Below are 24,351 nucleotides of genomic sequence, written 5' to 3'. Positions count from 1 at the left end.
ATTAAAATAATACAGTAGCAAGAAAAAGGTATATTGAATCAATCTTCAGGTTATTTTGCTCTTAATGCCTTTTCCCTGTGAGTGTTCCTGTTTGTTTTTTTGGTTTTTTTTTCCAATATTGAGTTTTACTTCTGTGGATGTGCAGAGCAGTGTATGAGCTCACACAGTCTGTATGCAAGTTAAGAGTTGTAGTGAAACTGCTTCATTGATCTATCCTATATTTTGGCCCTTGGGAATGACAGTAAATCACAGAACCATCAAATTATTCCTGTTGGAGGATTTCTTGGGAGGTCTCTAGATCAGCCTCATGCTCAAATCAAGGTCAGCACAATTCAGAACAGCTTTCTTATGGCTTTGTCCAGTTGGGTCTTCCAAACCTCCAAGAACAGTCAGCAAGCACTCCCTTGGCAATCTGTTCCAATGTTTAATTATCCTTATATAGAAGAATTATTTTCCTCCTTTCAATTTGATCATGGTCTTCTGTTCTCCCGTTGTGCACATCAGTGCAAAGCCTGACTCTTTCTTGGTAACTTCCTTGTAGGTATAGGAAGGCCACTATCAGGTCCTCCCTAACCCTTCTCCAGGCTAAATAAGCTCAGACCTCCTTCACAGGACACGTGCTCCAGCTCCTGAATGCCTTGGTGGCCCACCACTGGACTCTTTCCAGTTTAACACCACTTTCATTTACTGAGGGTTAAAAACAGGACACATTATTCCAGATGCAGTCTAACAAGTGCCAAGTAAGAGAATAATCACTACCTTAATTTCCTGGTTATGCTTTTGTTACAGCTCAGTATGCTGTTGGCCTTCATATGCTGGCAGATCATTTTTCTGACTCATTTAGCCTGCTGCCCACATCCCCAAACAGTTCATCTTTGAGTGCAAGTAGCAGGTCCAGGAGAGTGTCACTTGAGGTTTGCCCACCTAGCATCTGTGCAAAGAAGTTGCTTCTGATACCTTCATTTCCAAGAATTGAGGGTCTGATCTGGACACTTCTTTAAGTTGCCTAAATAAGGCTTCTTCTACTTCCTGACCCTGATCAGGTGCTCTGTAACAATATTCCCCACAATGTCATCCTTGCTGGGCTCTGCCCTGTGACCCACAAGCACTCTGCCATCCTGTCACCTATTCACTACATTTGAGTTGTTCTTCAGCACATAAAGACAATACCTGCCCCCTGCTTCTGTCCTAATGAGTGTGTATCTGTCAAATGCAGAACCCCAGTCACACAAGCCCTCATCCATAAGGAGACGAGAGAAGACACTGTTTTTTTCACACAGTTCAGCGATCGTCAGCATTGGGAACATCAGAAGGAAGGGATACAAAGAATATAAATGCCATTGTATGGCATTCAGAACAGAGGACAAAATAAGGTATCTGTTGATTACCCATGTAGTAAAGTAAAAACGACTGTCCCTTTTTGTTCCTGAGTCTTCTTTCTAACTCTGGAGCAATGTTGACATTCATTGGTGGTGACCATCACCTCGTAGCAGTAAGGGAGTAAGCCATACCAGTGCCGTTCCCAAAGAAGGGCAGATGTGCTAGTGTAAGAGCAAGCAGAACAGTAGGAAGCATTTCCCCACCATGGTAGTGCAGTAAGCTCTCAAGTTGGTTTGCCCTATTTGTATTTCCATTCTCTGGAAATGTATGCCTTCATACTTTGTCTCTCATGCCAGGCACACATCCATACAAAAGCATCTGCGAGCAAAAGATGAGTTCCAGCTGTAAGTACTTGGTTAACTTCTTTCGCTTTTGCAAAATCAGACAATCAACCTTAGAATTTTTTTTCAAATAAATTAACCTTTTTGGGTCTAAGGGATCTTTTTTAGAAATTATTGAAGTAAATGAAAGCAATGAGATCACAGGTGAGGATGAAGATCCTTGCTAGTTCATACTGAGCTTATTCTAGTCATTCAGGGAGATTTTTATATTAAAATCTGACTGAGTAGGGATTTTCCTGCAAGTGAAACTGAAGAGCAGTTTTGTGTCAGTGGGAGAGGTGTCTGGCCTTACTGAGAGTATTCATCAGAGGGATGGTATCAGGGTTGCACAAGAGGAAAAATGGTCACAAGCTAGCAGTGATAACTAAAATACATCTGCATAGTCAAACGAACTAGCTCTACCTTCTCTTACACATACTGGTGGCCTTTGCAAGAAGAAACTTCACAGTAAGTGGCCATAGGTATAATTTGAACTAAATTTCCACCTTTTTTGGTCTGTGCCAAAATGTCAATGCTTGCCTTCAGGCTGGCTTAATATTCAGCTGGGTCATGAAGACAACTGGGGTCTGTCAGAAAAAAGAGGTAGACAAGACCATGCCATATTTAATCAGTTTAAATAGCACCCGGGGTTGTAATGAGTTCTCTATAAAGCAACAGGTCATGCTGTGTCAGTAAAAACATCTGTCAGCTGCTTAAGATAAATGAGTAGATGTTTTCCCTGTTATGGGGAGGCAGGAGGGAGAAAGGAAAGGATGATGGAGAGAAGGTCCAACAAACAAAAATTTGACTAACCTTGTCTTAGTCCGTGAACCACAGCCAAAGCCTAGCTATTGTAAAATGCAGTAAATCCTATTTTAATAGCAGCAGATAACTTGCCCTTGCTAACAGAAGAATATTTTTCTGCCTCTGCTTCCAAGCTAAGCTATGATCGCTCTTTTGCATTCAGCTCTTTTACAGAGATTAAAGACAGTTGGCTGTGAAATCTAGTGCCCCCACTATTTTGAGAGAGAACAGCAGATGAGCTGCCAGCTCCATGCTGATGTTGGGTGACAGAATTAGTACGTTAAAGCTAAAAAATATTTCTTTAGTAGATTGAACAGCTCTATGCATGAATGCTGTTCTTTCACCTCATTCCCTCATCAACAGTTTCTAATTGCAAGCGAGAATTTGTTTGACTGGAAGAATGTGGTGGTGCAGGATGGATAAACAAGTGACTGAGGGAAGTAAATGGCAGTAAGAATGATAATGTTTAAGACCCTTCTGAATCATGCATTTAACGATAAACACTATTTCTGAATAGAAATGAAGATGACTTTCAGGGGAAGAACAATCTTACTGGCAATCACGGCAGCTAGTTCAATACAGACTTCAAAGGGAAGAAGACTTGCAGGCTGCCATGACATTGAAACCAGGTAATAACGAAGAGAGTTGTGACCAACCAGAAGGTATGATGTGAAAATTAAGAGCAGATGAGGAAGAAAAACAAGAGCTCAAGAAACTTGATTAATCCAGCAGCAAGCCATTTCAGATATAACTGATAGTTTGATCTGTTGCAGTGAGATGATTTGTATAAAACCTAAGATGCAGAATCCTGTTCTTTACTTGAGGAAAATTAGATATTCTTTTTGGGGTCCTTAGAATTTTATTAAACTTGTCTGTGACAAGATAAAGAACTGATAGCATTCTCCCCACGAGAAAGGAAAAATCACTTTCACTGTTTCTTTGGCAAGGTAGGTCTAATTCGGATTAAATTATGTCTTGTTTTCTGCTTGATTTGGTGACTTAACAGCATTTGTAATTTCGGCCCTTCCAGAGGCAGAATCTTTTCCAGTGAATAAGATTGCCCCACCTTCCTTTACAATAGGTGAAATTTTGAACTCTGGGTCAGTGGTAGAACACAACATAAAAAGTACTCCTCTAGCTTGGGGGTGTAAGGGGAAAAAGGGCAATGTTTGAAATGCTGACTTCAGATATTTTAAAACACCTAGTCTATTAAATGCTGAGTTAGGGATGGGGAGAACACACATGGGCCAGATACTTTCTCATATAATCGGAGGTTTATCAGGCTATATATATAATCAAGTGTTCAAATACTTGTTCTGTAAGCAATATTCAATTTAACCTTTTTGTTTCAATTCTTTGAGAGTAGCAGTAGTCAACTTCGTCACTTATAGCAGAGGATTGTGGGTTTTTTTTCCATGGTGAAATGGAAACAGGACACTTCCCAAGACTGAAGTTCCTGTAGGCTGAGGGCTGAGCTCAAGCAGACTCAGTGTCCTGCTATGTTGCCAAAGTCAGTGTTGTGGCAGAAAGCGCAACTTCAATTTGTTGGTTGTTCCCTAGTTAAGGTTATCCAGGAGCATTCGTATGGGTTTAGAGCAGTGAATGTGTCTGTTTTGCCATTATTGTGGTCATTTATATAGTGGGAAAGAAAAAAAGTTTTTCTTTCTTATGAAACTTGTGTGTCAAGTCTCTTTCTCTTTGTTTATGTCACTTTAGGGAGGAAAAAAATACTGAAGACCGTGTAAGGCTAGGGAAGTCATTTAATAAGCTGGGCACATCTTCTGAGACCTGACTTACTTTGTGAGCTGTATTTTTTCAGGGTATTGTAGCACATCACTCTAATTGGCACACAGTGATTCCAGCCTAGTGCCAGAGATCAACTGAATACTCCTAACAGCTGCCATATTGAGGATATAGCAAACTACTGCTCCTTTTCTGTGGCAGAAATTAGTATGAAGTACCAGAAATAGTATTATTTCTGGTATCTAGGATGTTTAGCATTCCATACCATGCTATGAAATAAGACAAATTTTAAACTACTAGTGTTTTACAATTAAGTAGAATATTATCTCAAACAAAAGGCACTACTGTAGAAATTATTTTTAACTCTCTGAAGACAAACTACCTTTATTTGTATTGCATGTGGAGACCTTGAGGTTGGCCCTGGGGAAATCATGGAAAGGAGGAAGAGGTGAGCCTGTATTTAGGCTAATCTATTTGCTTTGAAACTACCCAGGTATAAACCTGCTACCACAAGTCATCAGCTAAGTTAACAGCTGCAAAATATTGGCAAAAGTAGCAACATTTCCATCCCACTGCAGTCTCTGTCACAAGGCAGTTTTCTTTGGCTTTGTGCAGGGTTTCAAAGTTTGGCCCACTGAGTGTCTGCATTCCTGTCACTATTCATAAATCAGATGAAAATCCCTGTATGAAACCTGGCTTGTCATGGTTTCATGTGTACAAGGCAGTGATGTTTTCCCTTAAAACACTGTGAGAGCCTGTCATGAGCACTTGGAATTTTAGAAAAGATTTTTCAGGTGCAAAACGAAGTGCTTACCGTAAAACCAGGAAACTCCTATTGCCTCCATTAGAACAGCAAACAATATTGAAGTCCCAGCTGCAAATGTGTCCAGAAGTGTGAGCACATAAATTCCACCCTAGCATTGGGGAGTTAAAAGATGCAACAAAACACAGTTACAAATAGAATAATCTCAGTAGTTTAGTATCAAGATCACAGAAATCTGCTTTCCTTGAAACATTATCTTAACTCACGTATTTTAATGTGGAGCTGATGCTGCACACACGCGTTCATATTTGCATAATCAATAGTGGAATCAGACTTGCAACTCTTTTGCAACTCTTTTTAAGAGGCTTCCTTTCACCTATGTCTGCACTGAACTAGGAAACAGAAGCCTCAGCTTAGCGTGATTAATGAGCACACTTGGCGTTCAGTGGAAGTTGAAGGCATTGGCTGTTTGGGGAAATGCGTGGTAGCTTGTAGGACAGGGCCTGTCTACAGCAGTTAATGAAGATCTTCCAAAATTATTGGCGGGAATGGAGTCACAATTTTCCACAAGCCATTATCACTCAGTTTGTTCCTGCAGCCAATTATTCTATAGTCCAGTGAATCTGCAGCATTGGACTGATGTCTCCTTTCCCAGAGTGCCTGCATATCTCCTTCCCAGTGGTGCTGCAAAGAGCGCAGTTGCCTGTTACGTCTCTGGTACCAGCGCAGTGTGGAAACAGCTCTGCCCTCTTTAGTTTCTTTGCTGTGCTCTTAGCAAGCCTTTGCTCAGTGGAGAGACCAAGCCACGTCTTCTTCAATTCATGACTGAGAACTGTAAATGCATTTACTAAAGTCTTGTTTCACCGATACTTTTTTTAGTTGCAATTTGACTACTTTTTACCTTATTATACAATGTGGTGTGCATTTGTGTAAATTACTGCTCATTTTATTTAGTTTGGGCTAATGAGGATTGGAAGACCTTGGTATGTTTACTTGTTTCAAAATGAACCTGAATAATGTCTTTCAGGACATTCTCTGTCACATGTAAACAACTGAAATGTTTGCAGTTGCAGTAGATTTTCGTTAAAATCTTTTCTTACAACCAAACTTAATCTGAGTACGCCTGTTCAGTAGTGGAGGAACAAAAGAATTATTTTCCGTGTTTTTACCAATGGTATAAATAGCCCTTGTGCTATTTAGATTTTTAGCTGATTTTAATCTCTGCAATCAATCACTTTTCTTTTTTTCTTATAAAAAGATGGTTTTCTGAAACAGCTGTGCATATTTACAAAAATAGAGAGAACAGTACTTAGGCCTTGTCTAGGTTTTTAATTCTGTGGGGATTTTTCCAGAAACTGAATGAACTTTGGTTGTTGTGTTAGAAAGACGATGTTGCTTGTTGAATGACATTTGAGTTTGACCTCTTGTTTTTACTGTACACCTGCTCTAAATGAATGCCTTTGCTATCAAACTTAGTAAAATGAATGACAAATATGGTTTTGTAAGAAACATGTTTTGAAAATACAGCCTGAAAATTTCAGAGGACAAAATCAGAGTAATGTGATGGTATCACAAGGGGTTTTCTTTGTATTTTGTTCTTCTTCAGTTAGTGAAGCAATACATTTGGACAAGTCTGGGTAGTTTTGTGCATTCCAGCTGGTGAGGTGAACTGAAGTCTAAACAGATGCTGTTATTTAAAAGCTAGAGCTAGGTTGATATCTTTAACTGCTTTAGCTCACTTGAAGGCGGTGGAATTGCACCCATTGGCACCTGTTCAGGTTTTTAACCACCCAGTTCCTTTGGATCTCGTACTTCAGGAAACTTCAGTTGAAACTTTGAATAGGGAAGGAGTATGTTCAATTCTTTCGGTAACAATGGAGATAGCATGATATTAGAAGGATGGGTACCTTAAATGATATATTGAGTTTTAGAGTCTCAAATGTTTACAGTTTGAGGAAACTAGAGTAAGAATATTGGGGTATTCTTTTAGTATAAAGAGAGCTTTGGTGTTGATAAACTTACACCATTTCAGTAATCTTAATAATAGATCTGGAAAATGTTTTTAAGGAAGAAGAGAGGTTCAGCGTATCTACTGTTATGGTGGCTACCTCAGGTTTCAGTTTCTTTCTAATGCTTTTTGGCATTTTTGCTTACAGAGCTTTTTGATATTTGTCAAAATATTTTGAAAGTTCTTTCCGACCTAGACATTGATTCTTATCCTTTAATTGTCAAAAGCCTGATGAGGCAAATCATTCAGATGATGGTAGTGATAAATACAGGTTACCGGATGTTCAGGATAAGTTATCTATGTGCTTTCTATGGTGTTAAGGGTAAGAGGGAAGGCCTAGGTACATGAAGGAACATTAAGAAATGCATCGGGGAGAGGAGATGATTGTTCTAAACCCCTTTCACAAGAAGTGAATGCTGCTTATTTGCTTCAAGATGAGAATAGCCAGATGACTAAAGGTCTGGGCACTTGAAATCTTTAGTTCCTTACACAGGTATAAGCACTTGACACAGCTCCATTTAATGTGATTAAAAAAACCCCAACAACCCACAAAAAAACCGAACATGCAAAACCAAACAAAAACAGTAACACAGACAGTTCTTTGGAACAAAGACTTGTAGGTTTCGTTGATGGCTAATGATCTTGTCCAAAAAAGCAGAGAAGCTTCATGTAGATAAGACTAAAAGTAATTACTATAAGTAATGTTCTGACCATAAAGGTGTTTAAGAATTAAAATTTATAATAAAAGTAGTCACCTAAGCCTATTCATATTTCTATCTGATGAGGTTAACTGCATTTTTAAGGTAGCTTCTTGATGGAAACTTTTGTTGTACTTACATTGGTGATGCAAAAAAGGGCAAGTAGGAAAGTGCCAAAAGAAACACCAAAGGTGAAGAGCTTTCTGTGCTGCTTCAGAATTTGGAAATCATCTGCCAGGCCAGTGATGACAGCCTCCATTCCACCCATCTGAGGAAGGAAAGGCAAGAGCTCTGGTTAAATGCTACTGACTGTAGCGTATTCGTCCATACAGATGGACGAATGTAAAGTAGCTTGTAGAATTGATTCCCAACCACTGTATGATTTCTGACATTTCAATTGCAAATCACTGGCATTCTGAGGTATAATTTATTTTCTTGTGGTAGAGAACTGAGTCAGGGAACCGGAGATCAACTGTGATGGTTGGTGGCTCTGTAGCCGTATCCTCTGCAGACCCTTTGACTCACCAGGATAGTAAGTAGACAGTACTTTGGGAAAAGTAGCATACATTTTAGCATACTTCAGGGAAGAAGCTGGCAGTTTAAGTAACCAAACTCCTTAAGAGATTTCTAATACAAAGACAGACACAAGCACCTGGGAGAAACATACCAAAAAAGATTCAGTTTAGCTATTGATTAACCAAATCCAGTTTGACAGAAATATTTACAGACCTGGAAGAATCACTACATAGGAAGCTTGATGTAATTTTTTTTTTTTTTGACAACATGAAAGAATTTTACTTTGTTTTCTAGAAGTTAATGCTAAACATTAGCCATTCTTTTGCAATATGGAAAAGGTACTTCCCAAGTTTTTGTTGAAATTGCTGGTTTATGTAGGTTGTTATGAATTTTAATTTCCTACCACTAATGAAAGCATTTGCTCCCCCCCCAAGTTGTGAAAATCAGTTCTAGTTTCCTGTCATAATAAATTTGTTTGATGTTTCGGAGAGGCTGGATTCTATGCTTTTTTTCCTGAAAGATCATGGCAAGACTTGGAGTGCTTAGTGCGATACAATAGTTGGTAAGTAGGTGCTGACATAGCCTGTCTCTTTCCTATAAGAATATGATGAAGCCAACATCTCTGGTAGAAACCAGTAGCAGAGAGTTAGCTCTCTAGAATCTGAATGATTCCTGTCTAGAGCAAAATTGCTGGGGGCAGTGAACCTATTTGTTTTTAAAAAGTAACTAGTGTTCATATGCAACGTGTCCCAAAACCTAGCGTAGACTTGTATTTCCTAATGTCTGGGGGCTCATCAGTGAATGCCCTGCAGTTAAGATGGGTTAATATTTGATGTTCTCAGAAGTTGTTACCATCTTGGCACTTAAATTGTCTTGGAGAAGTTGAAAATGGAAAGACAGTTTGGATTATTTTGGCTAAGGACCACTTCTTAATGTATCACAATTTATTCCCCATGTTAATTCCCTATGCCAAGCTAGATGCTTACTCCAAAAAATGTTTGCAAACATTTGTTCTGTTTTCTGTCCTTTTCATTGTTGCTTGCTTAAACTTGCAAGATCAGATTTCTCTTTGCTTAAACATTTTGACAGTTCCATTTTTGTACAGATGTCTGTATTTCTGTGCCAGTGCAGGCTTATAGGTATGAATAAAACTAGTCGTATATAATTCTTCCTCTTTAGTTTTGCGGTTATTTGGGGTTTTTTAGCTTTAAAAAAGTTTTAATTTTCCCTTCAGGGACTTGAGCAGTCAAATGTAGGGGGAGAGTTGAGAAGACCACCATAAAAAAAAAAAAATACAGCATGACCTGAGTTTTCTTAGGTAAATGATGACAAATCCTGAACAAAACATGAACAAGCAAATCCCTCCCATTTTAGAAAGAAACAGTTAACCTTGGCCACAGTTCATCAGTTCATACTTTCTCCACTTCTAGAAAAAGTGTGTAATGTGATCTAAACCCCTGGGTCTTTGTCACTCAAATGTTTCTTTACACTGCCTTAATTTGCTGCCATTCCAAAGTTAACTGTTTTGGATCTAAACACTTCTGAGCGTGTATTATCTTCTTAATTCTGCCCTGTTCCTACTGGTCATTTGTGCCCTCCTGCTGTGCTAAACTCTTCCTTTCCATTCTTCATGTTTGCTTACAGTTGAAAAATGGCCAAGCTACAAACCCAGATATAATCTCGCCTCAAACCTTTGAATAAGGATCCAGATCTTAATATATAAAGACAAACAGACAGAACCTGAGCTGGAATCCAAAAATCCAAACACTTTGTATACATTTAGAGCTGAATCTGATCTTTACAGTTTAGACCTTGCTCCGTAAGATCTCATTCAGCTATTTGCCAATGATTATCAAAGCTTCCTGCTGCAATGTCATTTTTCATAGTTTTGCTCTCCTTCAAGTCAGTTCATTCTTTCCCTTTCTTGTCCTTGAAAATGAATGATTTTTTCTGAAGTTTTAAGAAATGAAAACAGCTTTTTGCCAGCAAGAAATTCCTAGATCAGCTCTGTACGCTTGGAACTACAGAAGAGACTTTAGAATAGTAAGAAACCCCTACCCTATTAAAAATGATAAATGTTTGTTCATGGTTCAATATTCCTTAAATATTCCTTATTGTTTGTTTTTCCCAGAAATTAATCAACCTTTAAGCTAAATAAAACAGGATGTCTTGATATCTGTTTAGCAAGAACAAAGCAGTACAAAAGTTGTTAGGGGTCTTGAGATATTTTCTGGGCTGAAGTTTCTGTGATCCTGAATATCACGGTACCGTAAAAGTCATCACATCATGGAAAGAGCAAATAAACTTGTTAGACTAGACATTTTACAGTAAGATAGTAGCAAAATGAAACCACAATGGAAATATTCTGGTGTGATTTTTAAATTGTGACTAAATTTACAGGAAATTCTGTCATTGCTTGTAAGGAGGAAAAAAAAAATCAGACTATCTTCAGACATTATCTATCTTGAGCAGATTAATGAATTTCAGCACATGTAAAATACTCTTCTAGAAAGCACTCTACTCAATGTCTTACTGTGGCTTGTGTTTTGGAAGCAGGGTTCCAAAATCTTATTGCAGGTTCATAGTAGTAATAGTTTATAGCAGTGAAGTTGCATCATACCTTTAAATAGTAATAATTGTTGATGAATAGCCCCTCTGTAAGGTCATAAAAAAGCATGAGTGAATAATTATTTTCTGGCTTGTAAAAGATTTGATCTTTTGCTAAACTTCTTAAATATTGTGAGTCTAAATATACTGCCAGGAGTAATACTATTAGTATGTTGGCTGTGACTGCGAAAACAGATTCAGAGAATGTACAGAGTGTTTATTTGAAATGTAATAAAGCCTCTGTTTAAGGTTGATACCTCTCCAGCTACAGAATATAACAGTAAAGGAAAAATGTCAAGGCTAGAAGGAGAAAATGCTCACAGAACTGTCGATGCCAAGAGTAAGGAGCATGATGAAGAATACCACAGCCCAAAATGTAGATCCTGAAAGAGTTGAAATTGCCTCTGGATACAGGATAAAAACTAAACCAGCTCCTGAAATACAAAAGAAATGGGGGGGGGGGAAAGTATTACTAAATGATGTTTGTTAGCTTTGCAAGACTGTTCATTTTTAATATGATAAATTCTGGCTAAGTTGACTTTTACATCAGTCCACAACACACTGAGTAGCTATTAAAATTTGCATTATACAAAAAATATATCCAAAATACTTTAATAATGTACTCTATCCCATTTGTTTCCACTTCTAATAATCTTTTATGGGATTTACAACCTTACTAGCTATTTTTCAACTGTGTAGTAGAGAAGGAACCCTGTTGATGTGGACTCCACTGTTTGGCAGGAGAGCTCCTGGCTGCGATGAGAGACACAGGAACGGAAACCATGAGTGATCTGTTATCAGCGAAAGGACTCTGTAGCTAAGCCTACCAGAACCATCCAAAACAGTAACCTATGGCACTGAGCAGCAGTACTTTTGCGAGATACTGTGCAGTGGTAAATGCCTGTTTGTTGCACAGGCTAAACTTGCGAGGGGCAAGATGTCGGGAAACCTCAATTCAGTAGAGGTGAGATGAATCAATACCATTTAGATCTCACATTTCAGCAAGCCTTGTACACACAGAGGTTTAGTCCCAAGTAATTTAATTCAGGTCACTTCCATGGGACTTTCACACACTTGTTTGAAACAAATATAAACACATTTGCAAAGAAACGGTCGACAAAAAGTGGTAAAACTAACATAAAATTAACTTCCTACCTTCAGTGGCTACATCCTCAATTTTAACTTTGTGCTCATGAGCCATGTAGCCCAGTATGGAGAAAATTGCGAATCCTGAGATGAAGCTTGTGACACAGTTAATGGTACTGGTCAGCAAAGCATCCCTAATGATGGAGAAAAGAACAGCCTGGTGAAAAAAAACCACTTTAAGAACTAGATGGGGATTGTCTTATAGCAATAGCAAGATTCTTGTGAAGATTTTAATTGTGCAATTATCCTGATGATCAAAAGCTTGTATAAGCATACTATGCTAGGAAATGACCAACTTCTGTTTACTATTCTGATTTAAAACTGAGTTCTGTTAAAAAAAAATAATCAGCAAAGCTATATTAAATATTAAGATATTAATGTCATCATCCTAGCTGGTAGCTGTAGCATAGCAAGAGCGTGGCCTGAAGTGAAAGAACCTTAATATTTATCAATTCATGTGAGCAGATATTCAAGAGTATTTTCAGACAACTCCAGGAGTGCACTTTAGCAAACCGTGCCGCCATTCAGATGGCAGTGGATAACCATTCTTAATCTGTAATGAGGCCCTTTCATCTGTGAAGTCAGCTAGGCTTTTCTGAAAGAAACACAACTTCTGTTTATCAAATTAAGATAGTGAATTTAGTTTAAAGGTTAAATATTATAGTGTGCATCATATAGTAACGACTGTACAAAGTTGTGGGTTTTAATCAATGTGCCATGGTATTACGATAGATGCGTGAGTGTTTTTCTGGGTATTAATAACCACTGTTACTAAACCTAGCTTGAATATAAGTAGACCATAGGTCTTCAGATGCCTACCTAATCTGCGCTGTGTCTTGTATGTAATCTTGTGCTGCACAGGACCTTTAGAACAGAGGACATGGCTCTGTGAACATCAGTAATGCCAAACAGTGCTTTAATAAGCAGAAAGTAAATATGATTTCCTTTCATCGGTTACACTACCCAAAAACATAGGTGCCATCCACCAAACTTTAACCTTTTCCTTACATTACTTCATTTTTATAACATTGAAGAATTTATGTCCTGCAATTCTTAAAATGCTTTCCTGGGGGAAGGCTGCAGGATCAACAGAGACCAGGTTGGACCCATAAACTCCAATTCTTTTCAGTCATTAAAGAAGAAAATTGCTAAGTATTTGTCACTGATAAGATGGCAACAGTAGTTCTTGTTTCCCACAACTCAAAAACATTCTTATGTAAGTGAATAATGCATCTTTTCACTTAGTGAATACCTGGCTTATGTGATGCTTATCTCCTTACAGACCAGGCTGAGCTAGCTGTCAGTATTTTGCATGTAAAACTAGATCATAATTTAAGTACAGATTCTTATACTTTCTGGCCCGATTTTCAGTATTGTTACTCTAGCTTACATTACTGACACTATTCCTCTTGTGGAAGGTGTGTTGAAGTGTAGATGGGACAGTATAGTGCTGAGTTACGGTCTTCATTTGGACACACTACTACTTTCAATTTGTTCTGTTTCAAGAAAGCCTTTTGAACAAAATATGTCAGCACATTATGGAGTTATTTGATCAAAAGAAGGGTATTTGTAAGTGTTATAAATGCTACTGCATTGAAGCTTGCTTTTATGGTTAGAACTAAACCACAGTATTTAATGAAACTACAGGTTACTCTTACAGGGAAGGCAAGGCTTATGAAGCAACATTGAACAAATATAGTAAGCTAGGAGCTAAATAATATGATTTTGCATATAGTCTGTGGTGTTTTCTTAGTTTCAAGTCTTTTTCCATTTCAGAGCAAAATCAGAATACAGAAAAAAACAATGCTTCTATAAGACTAGTGGAAATTATTTGCAGAAGATGATAAATGTTATTTTGGAAGACTGCTGTGGCTAGCGTTCTAACTGAAGGGTTCTCAAACCTGGTGATATTACCTCCTGCAAATTATCAGCTGGCAACCTAAAATCACTCTGGGTTAAGTACAAATCTCTCTGAAGTCAGTGGAAGTATTCCATCATTTTGGCTTTCAATCCGTTTAAGGCAGTTCAAATCTGTGTATTTTCTTGCGTCTTTTCACTTTAATGTTTTTTTGCCACCCTTCAGTTCACAATGTATTTATAATACATTTACTTTCTGAATTTATATTTCATGGGAAATTTTAAAGCGATGCTTGTTTTCATTCCAAAATGGAATGTTAACAAAACTTCTAAATGTTGGATGTTCTCAGAAGGTACAGTGCGGTTCTGGTTGAATTTCCATGGCGGTGATTCAGCAAAACACTTACAAACTGACTTGATTTAAAGTGCGTTCCTAAATTGGAGCTCAACATGAAATATCAGAAATATAATACCAAAGCACTCAAACACTTCTGGAAATGAGAATCCTTTGCTTTTAGTTCCTGGACCAATAAGATTTCATCCTGTGTTCACTGTTGCTCTTAATGGTACTTTTGAAAGGCAAACACAAGCACAGTTTACACAGCTGTCTAAAGTCCAAACTTAATCCCATTCTGTTTTGCTGTGCAGCACATATCTTGGCAGGTTCTTGTTGCTAAAATTTCAGTAAGGAAGACAGCGTTTCAAGATTTGGGTTGGTTGCTATGTCCACACAAGACTGACCATCATTAATAAATGACTGAAGATAAAAAGATAGCTTAGTATTTAGTCCAGCTGCAGTTAGAGTAAAATAGTATCATTCTGAAGCAGTAATGAAAGAATAGGCTCTCTTACCTGTAACAGTTGTTGTCAAACTTATTGTAACTGGCAAATGCAATTAAAACGCCAAACCCGGCTCCTAAGGAATAAAATATCTGAGTAGCTGCATCAATCCATACCTGCATAATGACACCATCATTGTCAGTGTTAGTTCAGTCCAAAAGATACATCAGTGAAATGCAAGAGTATACAAGACAACTGGCTCTTGAAAAATGATCAGCCTTCATGCTTATGGGAGTGTAAGTACTTCTCAGCTCCCATGAGATGTCACACAGAGCACAGTCATGGTCTGCAATGACTTAACCTGAAATGGTAAGAGCTGAAGCAGTGGGCAAGTTCTCAGTGCGTGCACACTGCCACCACGGTGGGGTGTACCACTTGGATGTGTACTTCTGAGCTTTTACTGAGTACTGAAATGATTACATGATTTTTCTCCTGGGTGACACAGATACGCTTCCAATAGTTCTTGTTCCAAGTTAGTTTGGAATGTACAACCAGAAACCTAAAAATAGTTAATGGGTCAAGAGTTACAGGACACTTTCTCTTTCCCATAAGAGAGCTTTCTTCAGGGGACTGTTAGTATGATGCTTTCTTGTTTCAGAAGCTGAAGCACTACTGACATGCTGTGAACAGAACCATGCAGGTTATCTGTCACCTTTCCCACATAGTTGGAGATGGAGTTATTCCTGTGGTGATAATTACATTTTGGTTTAGATGCAGCTTGGTCATTTTAAGAATTGTCCAGTGGGGAAAACATGCTTTTAATGCTATAACACTTTCTAAAGTGACCCTACAGCTCAACACTCGCTCAGGATGTGCAGACAGCAGTCAGGAACAATGCCACAGTGCTGGTCTCCTGAATCAGAAGCCTGAAAATAGTCTGCCACTTATTCAGTTGTTACACGGAGATATTTAAACAAGCATCTTCCACACGGGTAATGAAGTCAATAGAGTGAATAACAGTCAGTGTTTTTCAAAATGAGATCTTAAATGTTTGATTAAATCTGCCAAGTGCTCAAGACTACAGAAAGCACTGGGTTTCATCTCTACAAAATCAGATCCAATGTATATTCAGCTTCAGCTTTCTAACAGACCTAAGCAGATTATGAGCTCCATCTGCATTGGGATTTTAATGCTAAGCTTTCACATTTGGCCCAGTGGAAAGAAAGAATGCCTTATTCCATCCTAACATGATATATAACAGCACTTATGCTAGTGGTCTATTTTTTCTCAACATAAATGATAGATGCTTTCAACTACTGCCTGCTGGAGACTGTGAACCGTTTATTGAACTCTGGATTTGTACAGAAACTTAATTTCATAAACTGAGAGTTAATTACTTGAAAGTTAATACGAAGAACAATCTATGATCTGTTTATTGCACATCAGTGGATATGATTTTTCCCAAATTTCAGTTCATACAGGGCTTTTAGGTATCATGGATTTCTTTTAGTAAATAGCAAGGCAATCCTGTAAAATTAATTGCTTATTCCTTTTATATACCTTGTTACGTTTATCTCCACAGAAAGGTTGAGATCAAATAGGGTTGTACTCTCTGAGGAGCCTTTATACCGATAAGAGTGTAGAAGGAGGGATGCAAAGCTTCCTAGAATTTTTGTTTTTTAAAACTTCTCGTAACTTGTCTTACTGAAGTTACTGAAGGTTTTTTTAAAATAAATTTTGCTTAAACTATAACTAAATCTGCACACTGCTACCATAAGGCACTTGTTTTGAGTGGTTCTCTAGCTCTTTTGTGACTTGCCAGGGGAGCTGTACTTCTACTTCCCCTTTCTTAGTATTCAAGCACCGTTAAGCAGCTGTTTAAGTCCTATTCATTCAAATAAGAGGTTAGCGCCTGCTGCCTATGAAAGGAGTTATGCATATGCTTGAGTATATGTTGACTAAGAGTCTGGGCTCATAGTAGCTGCTTAAGAAACAGATTGAGAAGATCAAGGTGAAGAGAAAAAAGAGCAGAAACCAGAAATTCCTTTAGAACTAAGATTAAATGCAAAACATTCCCTTTGTTATATCCAAGCAGGATGTGAAACAGACGGTGGGGCTTGTTCTTCTGCAGTTTATGCTCATGTTCTCTGTTCACCTGAATGGCTTCTGATTGAAGCATAGTCTAATATATTTTTATGGTAGGATATCATTTTTATATGCATTAAAAATGGAAAAAATAGGAACATTTTACAGGAGGCAGTCATCCAGCTTTCTTCATGGTTGTTTATGCTATTATAACTTTCATGCATATTCTTTCTTGTGTATGTGGATTTAAAGAATTACTGTGCTGCGTGGAGAGGAAACATTGTGTGCACCCCCTGATCTTACATAATCTTCAGGAAACTTGTTAAGGTGTGTGAAAGAGCAAGTGTCTCCTCATGTCTGATTTCACTCTGTATTTAATTTCGATTCCTTTAGCAGAACAGATGAGTAGCTACTGTTTTACACAGATGTTTAATGTATCCATTTGTGCAGCAGAGATGAGTATTAAGGCTTTGTAGCTTGTGGACTTTCAGCAAGGAGCATAGCTGGGCATTGAGCTAGTTAAGAGGTTCTCAGGTGAATATCTCTCTTCTTTTTAATAGACACCCTTTGTGGATTCAATATCCCTGAAAATGAGGTGTCTCAGGCCTCGCTGAGTGCTGTGCAGTATGTGGCCCTATAAAATGAGGCAGACCTTGATACTGATCAGGACGCTCTGAGGTCTTTTAGAAGAGCAGAGCCCTCTGTAGGTCATTACTGTTTGTGACTTATGATGTTTCTTTGTTAGATTCTTCATTTGGGAGGAAAAAAAATCATAAATCAGAAGGATTCAGGGACACATTGACATAGAACTGAAGCAGGAGTCTATTCTTCAGAGCCTGAGGACGAAGATTAAACACGCAAGCCTATTGCAGCAGCAGGTATCCCAGTCTCCAAGCAGGAGAAAGGCTGACATGACAAAGCAGTTTGTGAAACTTCTCCTTATAAATGATCTTCAGCCTTTTATTATTCTAGAACAACTTTCCTTCTTGTGTGAAAAATTTAGTCTTCGAAACAAGTAACTTCAGGGTCATCCAAATAGCAGCTGCAAAAATACTAAGCCAAGAAAGAGCAGTGCACAGAATATCCTTCCAAAAGCAGAAGGCAGCTATGATTATGGAAACCTAGATTCTGAATTGATGCAAGCTGGCACAGCTCTATAGGCATGTAGTTGAACTTCTGATGTTTTTTTTCCAAACCACTTAAAATATATAAGAAAAATTTTAGCACCTCCTTTGTTTGTCCTGCATCTTTGTATTTATGTATCTGTGTTAAGTGTGAACTACTGACGTGGTTACTGCCTTGGTGACAAAGGTGGATGAAAGTCACATATTTGAAGTTTGGTTTGACTATTTTAAAATGGAGTGAGATAGGATCTGGGTTCTGGTGGTGACTTCTGTTGTTGAAGAAATGCCAGTTTCCAAATTTAGTATTATAAAACCAAAGAAGGATTGTTTTGCTAAAAGTATATAAAGTAGGTCTGTATTATAACACTCCTTGCCTTTTTAATTATTGAGAAAAAATCAAACTAGGAAATGTACAGTGCAACTATATACAAACTACCGACATCTCTGAAAGCTGCAAATTTTCAAGACAGTTTATTACCTTCTAGTAGAACTATGTCCTCGCTTTTCAATTTGTAACCTTTTGAATGGTCTCATGACCACAGAGACACCACTGTCTTATAAGTGATTTATGATATTAGAATAGCACTGTGGTAAGATATGTCTGTAGTCACCAGATCATTGTTCCTCATAGGTCTGAAATGCTGGTGATTTTGTGAATTAGTGACTATAATTGTAGATCTTGCTTTACAATGGATGAAACAATTCTTAGTTCCAAGGTGCTCCACTAGTTGAGTTGATTTGAACATATTTAATGAGAATGTCTTGCAATGTGGTTAAACGATACAGGCAAATGTACATTACTTTCAGTAGTAAGACAAGAACATACTATTGAAAATCTCATTTGTATGAAGGACCATGATTAGGTGAGTTAGTCCTGATTTAGTATGTTTAGCAAGGTTTTCATAGGCCAGGAATTTTGTTTACCAGGTTAATGTTTAACCTAGTTACTCAAAAAGCAGTATTTTCTTGAGGGAATTCTTAACCTTTTGAGAACTAATTTTGCATGACTGAATTTTAATGCATAGAGGATACTGCAGTTTACAGGGTGCACAGTCAAAGCATGGACCTCAAGGGACTGCCGCGCCTGAAACTGCCCTTGTCCAGGTTTTTTTTTTTTGTGATCAAAACAGTTTGGGTTCAGGCTGAGATAGTCCTGTTATGGACAGTGTTGGAAAATTAGGCTATCAGGGATAGTAGACTAGTGCTTACGAAAAAGCAGAAGTGTGGCTATATAATTTCAGAAATTAGCTTTAGTATTTTCAGTTTTTACGAGAGGCTACAGATTTAATAATAGCAAGGGAATGAGAGCAGAGGAGTACACTTACTGTGGCTTCTTTTAATCTTCTGAAGTCTATGTGCAGGTAGGCATTTATTCCATTGTATGCACCAGGGAGGGTTATTCCATGTATTAACAAGACAAATAATACAACATAAGGCAAAGTGGCTGTTATCCAAACAACCTGCAGACAACAGAGATCCCCAAAGTTAATCAGTTGTTACAGAAGATGGAAGAATGTGTGAAAAATACAGCTGGCACTTTCTTGGTTTTGTCTCTTCAGTTTGGTGGAGAAGCTCTTTATAGGACATCTCAGGGGAAAATGCTGTTAGGCATCATGAATGTTTACGTATGTATGTTTACAGATACCAGTATGAGACATTTTTGGCAAACAGAATACTTGGAGTGCTTATACATTACCAGTGTGTGTTAGACTGCTAATTAGCTATATATTTATTTACTGAACAAGTGCAGTCATTGCACATCATTAGGTGATGTTTCATGACAGTGTACAAAAAGCTCTCAGATGTATCCAGCCCTAGAATTTCTGTTGAAGTGTTTTCTGAGGGATGTCAAAGAGTAATTTCAAATTACTTTCATATTTCTCTTGTCATGGCATTTTATGTAATAAAACCAGAGCATTTTAAAGCATCAAAACATTAGTACTTTTGGTGAAGAATAGGAGGCACATTTAAGAAACTTTAAAGTCTTTCAAAATATTTTCTAGATGAGACCACTCTTGTTGAATTGAAAATAACATGCTAATGGAATTTCCATTGAGAACATCACACAAGCAAAACTTGTCAATAAAATAAAGGGTTAATCTGGATTGTGTATTTCCACTGTATGTCTATGAAGGCATCTCACATGGTTTGGTCCCTGAGGATCCCTCAGAAGCAGTGATTTAGTCTCTTGCTTTCTAAAATTAAACTGCTTAAAGGAGACAAAGAACATAGTTGAGATAGAAGGACAATATTAGCTCTACCTTTCCTGAAGTCTTCACGCCTTTCCACAGACTAAAGAAAAGAATGATTACCACCACCAAGAGGCAGAGGGAAAGTTGCCAGCGAGGCAAGCCAAGGTCATGGATTCCACGGCTTTCATGCAGGTGCAGAACTCCTCGCCTACATACCAGATACACAGAAACAAAGCAAAGTCACTGGGGAGAAAAAGGTTTTTTACATATCTCATCCTGTGGGCAGCAGAAGTAGATGGTGTACTGCAGTAGTAGCTGCCCTACTGACATCGCTAGCAGTTAGTGAAACCTGTTTTGTGAAGCCATGTATTGTGCTCCTTTCCGCAATGCCTTTATGTTCTCACCAGCCCGTCAGTGTCTGTTTAGCACTGTAGTGCCATAAGAACAGCACTCTGTTCTCCTTCACTGGAAGTGTTTGGGGGTTTTGGAAGTACCATTCCTTGATTCTTGCTTGAATACTGAGCAGATGCCCAGAGAATTTCCATCCTTGCAGATCTTAAAACTTGCTCAGTAAAGGCCTTGAGCAGACTGATTTACTTTTGAAGTTAGCCTTGGTTTGGGTAAGAAGTTGTATTAGATGACCTTCAGAGACCTCTTTTGACCTAAACTATTTTGTGATTCTAGATAAGCAAACAGGTGGCTTCCTCCAACTTGGGCAGTTCCAAAGTTACTTTCAATTTCTTTTTGAATAGGCTATTGCGAGGCTGCAAAAAAGTAGTTGGATAGGAAAAGCAACAGTTGGTGAATTTAAATTGGATGTAATTGTGTGGCTGTGTTGTTCGCTGAGACAGTGGTGTGATAGCAGAGGAAATTCTGTTGCTTACCAGGGCGGGCTAATTCTTTTGAGATCTACATAATGAAATGGATGGAAATGTAGGAAAGAGCGTTGGTTCCCGTGACTGGTGATATCTACAATTAGAGTTGTCAAAACACATTGTGTGCAACAGGCACAGGGATATGGGAGAGATTTTATAGTCGATCTCTCATGCTTTAACTCAGTTCTATGCTATCAAAGTGTTTCTTGCTGCTTTTTGAAATCTAAACAATGCAGAAAGATCTTGCTTTACTGAAAGCTGTATTTGCAAAGAGGAATAGCATTGTGGCTGGAGCCCTGCACTAGAGGAGAATCGCCGAGCTAACTCCTGGGTCTGATACAGATCTACAGGATGCTGGCTCAGGGATTCAGTTTCTTAGTGTTTCAGTGCCCATCCAGATAAAACGGTCACGACCTTCCTTGTCTCCTCCCATTCTCTATCACCTTTTATTTGCTATGCACTGCTTGGGTAAAATAGAAGGTTGATCTCTCTTGGCTTCTCTTAGCACGGTGATAGTACAAACAAATCAAATCAAAGAAGCCCTTTCTACTGGAGGACCTTGACATGTTTTATGAAGACATCTACATTTTAGAGAAGCTGAAGCACTTGAGTGATTTGCCCTGCATGACTGCAGACACGTAGAAACTAAAGCCTGAGGAGTATAATTCCAGCCTTATTGGCTATCTGTATACAATCACTTACTAGATAGATGGTGCTTCAGAATTTACTTGTCTTATCAAGTCAGAGATGAGTGAGATAGTTGAATAAGTTCTATGATAGGGCAAACCTGTGTCAACTTAAATGAGGAAAACTGAAAAATGTCTCTGTACTACTTAAACTGTAGAAACATGCTGGGAAAATTACGGCCCATTAGAACGATCCATCTAGTAATATGAAAGAGTTGCATACAATTCCCTTTTGATCCCCAAAGCATCAAGATATGATCAGCTAAGAATTGTAATAGTTCTGCTTCTGTAGTTTCTCATGTTTAATAAGAAATGCTGTATTTTTGAACTGTTTCAGTGATTTATCCCAGGTTGGATAAAAGACTTGTAGAAAATGTCCTCCTAAATTAAACAGCTGATCTGCTTCTGTTGCATTGTAAGGCTAATAACAAGTGACCCATTAAAAGGGTAGTGACCATGTGTTTGTGGCATATATTCAAGAACGTTCCTATTTAGAAAGTATGAAGTGAGTTTAACTCTTATTATACAACAATATAGCCATTACCTGTGGAAACAGTCAAACATAGAGGCAGACTTCTTGATATCTCATCTAAAACCCCATTATCTTTATTTAAATGTAAATAAAGAGGTAGTTCTCATTACTTAGAGTGTGAATGAAAACTATGTGTATTTCTGCTGATAAAGTATAATTTGCCAGAGGATCCACAGGTGTAAGTGAATCCTGGGCAGGGATTCCTCATTCCATTCTGAATTTACCAGCTTGGACAGCAATAAGTGTAGCCGGGAAAAGCTTCATAGGCTTCTGATCAGAGCAGTTGTCCAGGATCCTGGGAAAGGTTTAGGTAATCTGTGCTATCACAGTTACACTGCTATCACTGTCAGAGCTGGATGTTGTAGGAAGAAAAAAAAAAAGTAATTTGGATTATGATGTGTAGATGTCTACTCAGAAAAACTGAATCTGAACTTGCATTCTTTGTGCCCATTGAGCTTTTTATTCTTCTTGCCCAAATATTTTCTGGATTTGTAGAGGAGCCTGCTTCCTTTAGTGTTTGCTTTCCAAGAAGCAGCTAGCAATGTCTTACTGTTTGGAACACTTGCCAGAACTGCCATTTCAAATGTGGGATTCCCAAGATTTTCAGGAGAATCTCCATTCCAAGTGTTCTGCTGTCTTAATCAGGTTAATGGATTATAAAATAGGAAGAGAAAAATACTTTTGTAACTAGTCAAAACAGCTGTGTAACTGGGCAGCTAAGCAAGGAAACCTTCATAGACAGCTGCTGTTTCTGAGCTGCAATTTTGGTGGGTTTTGCTTCCTTTTCATTTTTTTTTTTTTTTGTTTCTCTTTGTGACCTCTGAAGAGAAGTCATCAAAGCTTTCCAAAAGATGCCCTTCTTGAGCGTTGCTAGGAAGTAGTTTGTGAATGTTCACCTGTTAGAAGCTACATTTCTGTTCCAGTGGCACCATAAAGTGTAAAATATCTAGTGCTAGACTGTGATGTAGGTTAAGATGTGCTGACGTGTGTAGAGATGGAGGAGGAGAGAAGCAGCAGCCAAAGTATTATATAGACTAAACTTTCTTGGCTTAGAGGATATAGCTCTGTAATGTCCTTTGAAAAACAGTCATTTTTTGGAGAAGGGCAAATTTGGAAAGAACTTTGCATTCATTGTGTACCTCCAAGGTAGTGGATGCATCAGTGATGCTACAGAAAATCCAGTTAGCTCAATTATGCCACAATTATTCTTATCTCACACCAAGCAGCTGAGGCTATTTTTAGCCTGTGTCAGTTAAGGCAGGTTTAGTAATAAACCCTTGACAGGCTCCTTTAGATTATACTCAGGCACTTCCCTTATACTGGCTGCAAAGAGGAAAATGTGAAGTAAAGAGATACTGCAAGATTCCCCGTTGATGAAGCTCTGAGGTCAAAACACCCAAATTTTCAGCCTTTTGATGTTACAACAGAATAATGCAATGTGGCCAACATCTATTCCTGAATTGAAGTTGCCTTCACTAGCTGCCGGATTGTCCCATTTCCCAGTACTATAAAGACATGTACAAGTCATGGACGGAATGGCATAAACTGATCTGTTAAATCTCTAAGCCAGGGAACCAGAGGAAATACAGCACTGGTTGGTACCAGCCTGCGTTGTCTGTCAACTTCTTTAATTACGTCCAAAGCTACTCACAATGTCTTAAGTAAAAGCTTCTGAAAGTGATTGTTGTTTCACAAGTATAGAGATATTTGTTCAATTCTGCTAACAAAATAAACTGTCATAATTTACAACTCTGAATCAAAGAGAAAGGAAAAATCGGATGCAGTACGACAACTAGGATTACTGTTTTGCCTGCAGAATGTTGTTGTTGAGAACAGAATGAAAGTAGATAAGAAATACGTGCAAAAAGGAGAAGAAAATGTTATGGGGGAAAGATTGAGAATAAACATTAACAGATGGAGCTGACAGAAAGTAGAACAGGGACCTATTCTATTTTGCTGAGCAAAATACAAGAGGAGCTAATAAATTTAAGCTTTCTGATATTCTAGTCATACCTCTAGCAATATTTATTTAGTACAGCACCAAGAATCAAAGAACGTGCACTGGAGATAAGAAATTAACTGGGTTTTTTTATCAGGGATTTGTGTAGCGAGCCTGATTTATGCTGACTGCTTTCCATGTAAGAGAGCGTAAATTACATTTGCAATGAATTTGAGACTGTACATCTCTGTAAATATGGATCCCAAGAGTCTTTCTGCCTATCTGCAAGAGGAGCA

The 24,351-nt window shown here is 38.2% G+C and overlaps 1 protein-coding gene across 1 annotated transcript in view; it reads right to left on the bottom strand.

Annotated features, from left to right (window-relative positions):
- The window catches only part of LOC104287754 (sodium-dependent noradrenaline transporter-like), a 52,883-nt gene that overhangs the window by 11,123 nt on the left and 17,409 nt on the right, over nt 1-24,351 (bottom strand). The window contains exons 4-10 of the mRNA XM_009886490.1: nt 20,093-20,231; nt 19,157-19,291; nt 14,695-14,798; nt 11,995-12,119; nt 11,161-11,273; nt 7,856-7,984; nt 5,062-5,161 (exon numbers count right to left, since the gene is read on the bottom strand). Coding sequence (XP_009884792.1) covers nt 5,062-5,161; nt 7,856-7,984; nt 11,161-11,273; nt 11,995-12,119; nt 14,695-14,798; nt 19,157-19,291; nt 20,093-20,231 — 845 coding nt within the window. The remainder of the gene's footprint in view (nt 1-5,061; nt 5,162-7,855; nt 7,985-11,160; nt 11,274-11,994; nt 12,120-14,694; nt 14,799-19,156; nt 19,292-20,092; nt 20,232-24,351) is intronic.

This window comes from Charadrius vociferus, unplaced genomic scaffold (genome assembly GCF_000708025.1).
Source record: "Charadrius vociferus isolate BGI_N301 unplaced genomic scaffold, ASM70802v2 scaffold400, whole genome shotgun sequence".
Classification (NCBI taxonomy): Eukaryota; Metazoa; Chordata; class Aves; order Charadriiformes; family Charadriidae; genus Charadrius; species Charadrius vociferus.
Note: the sequence above shows the minus strand (reverse complement) of the source record. Positions and strands in the feature narration are given on the sequence as shown.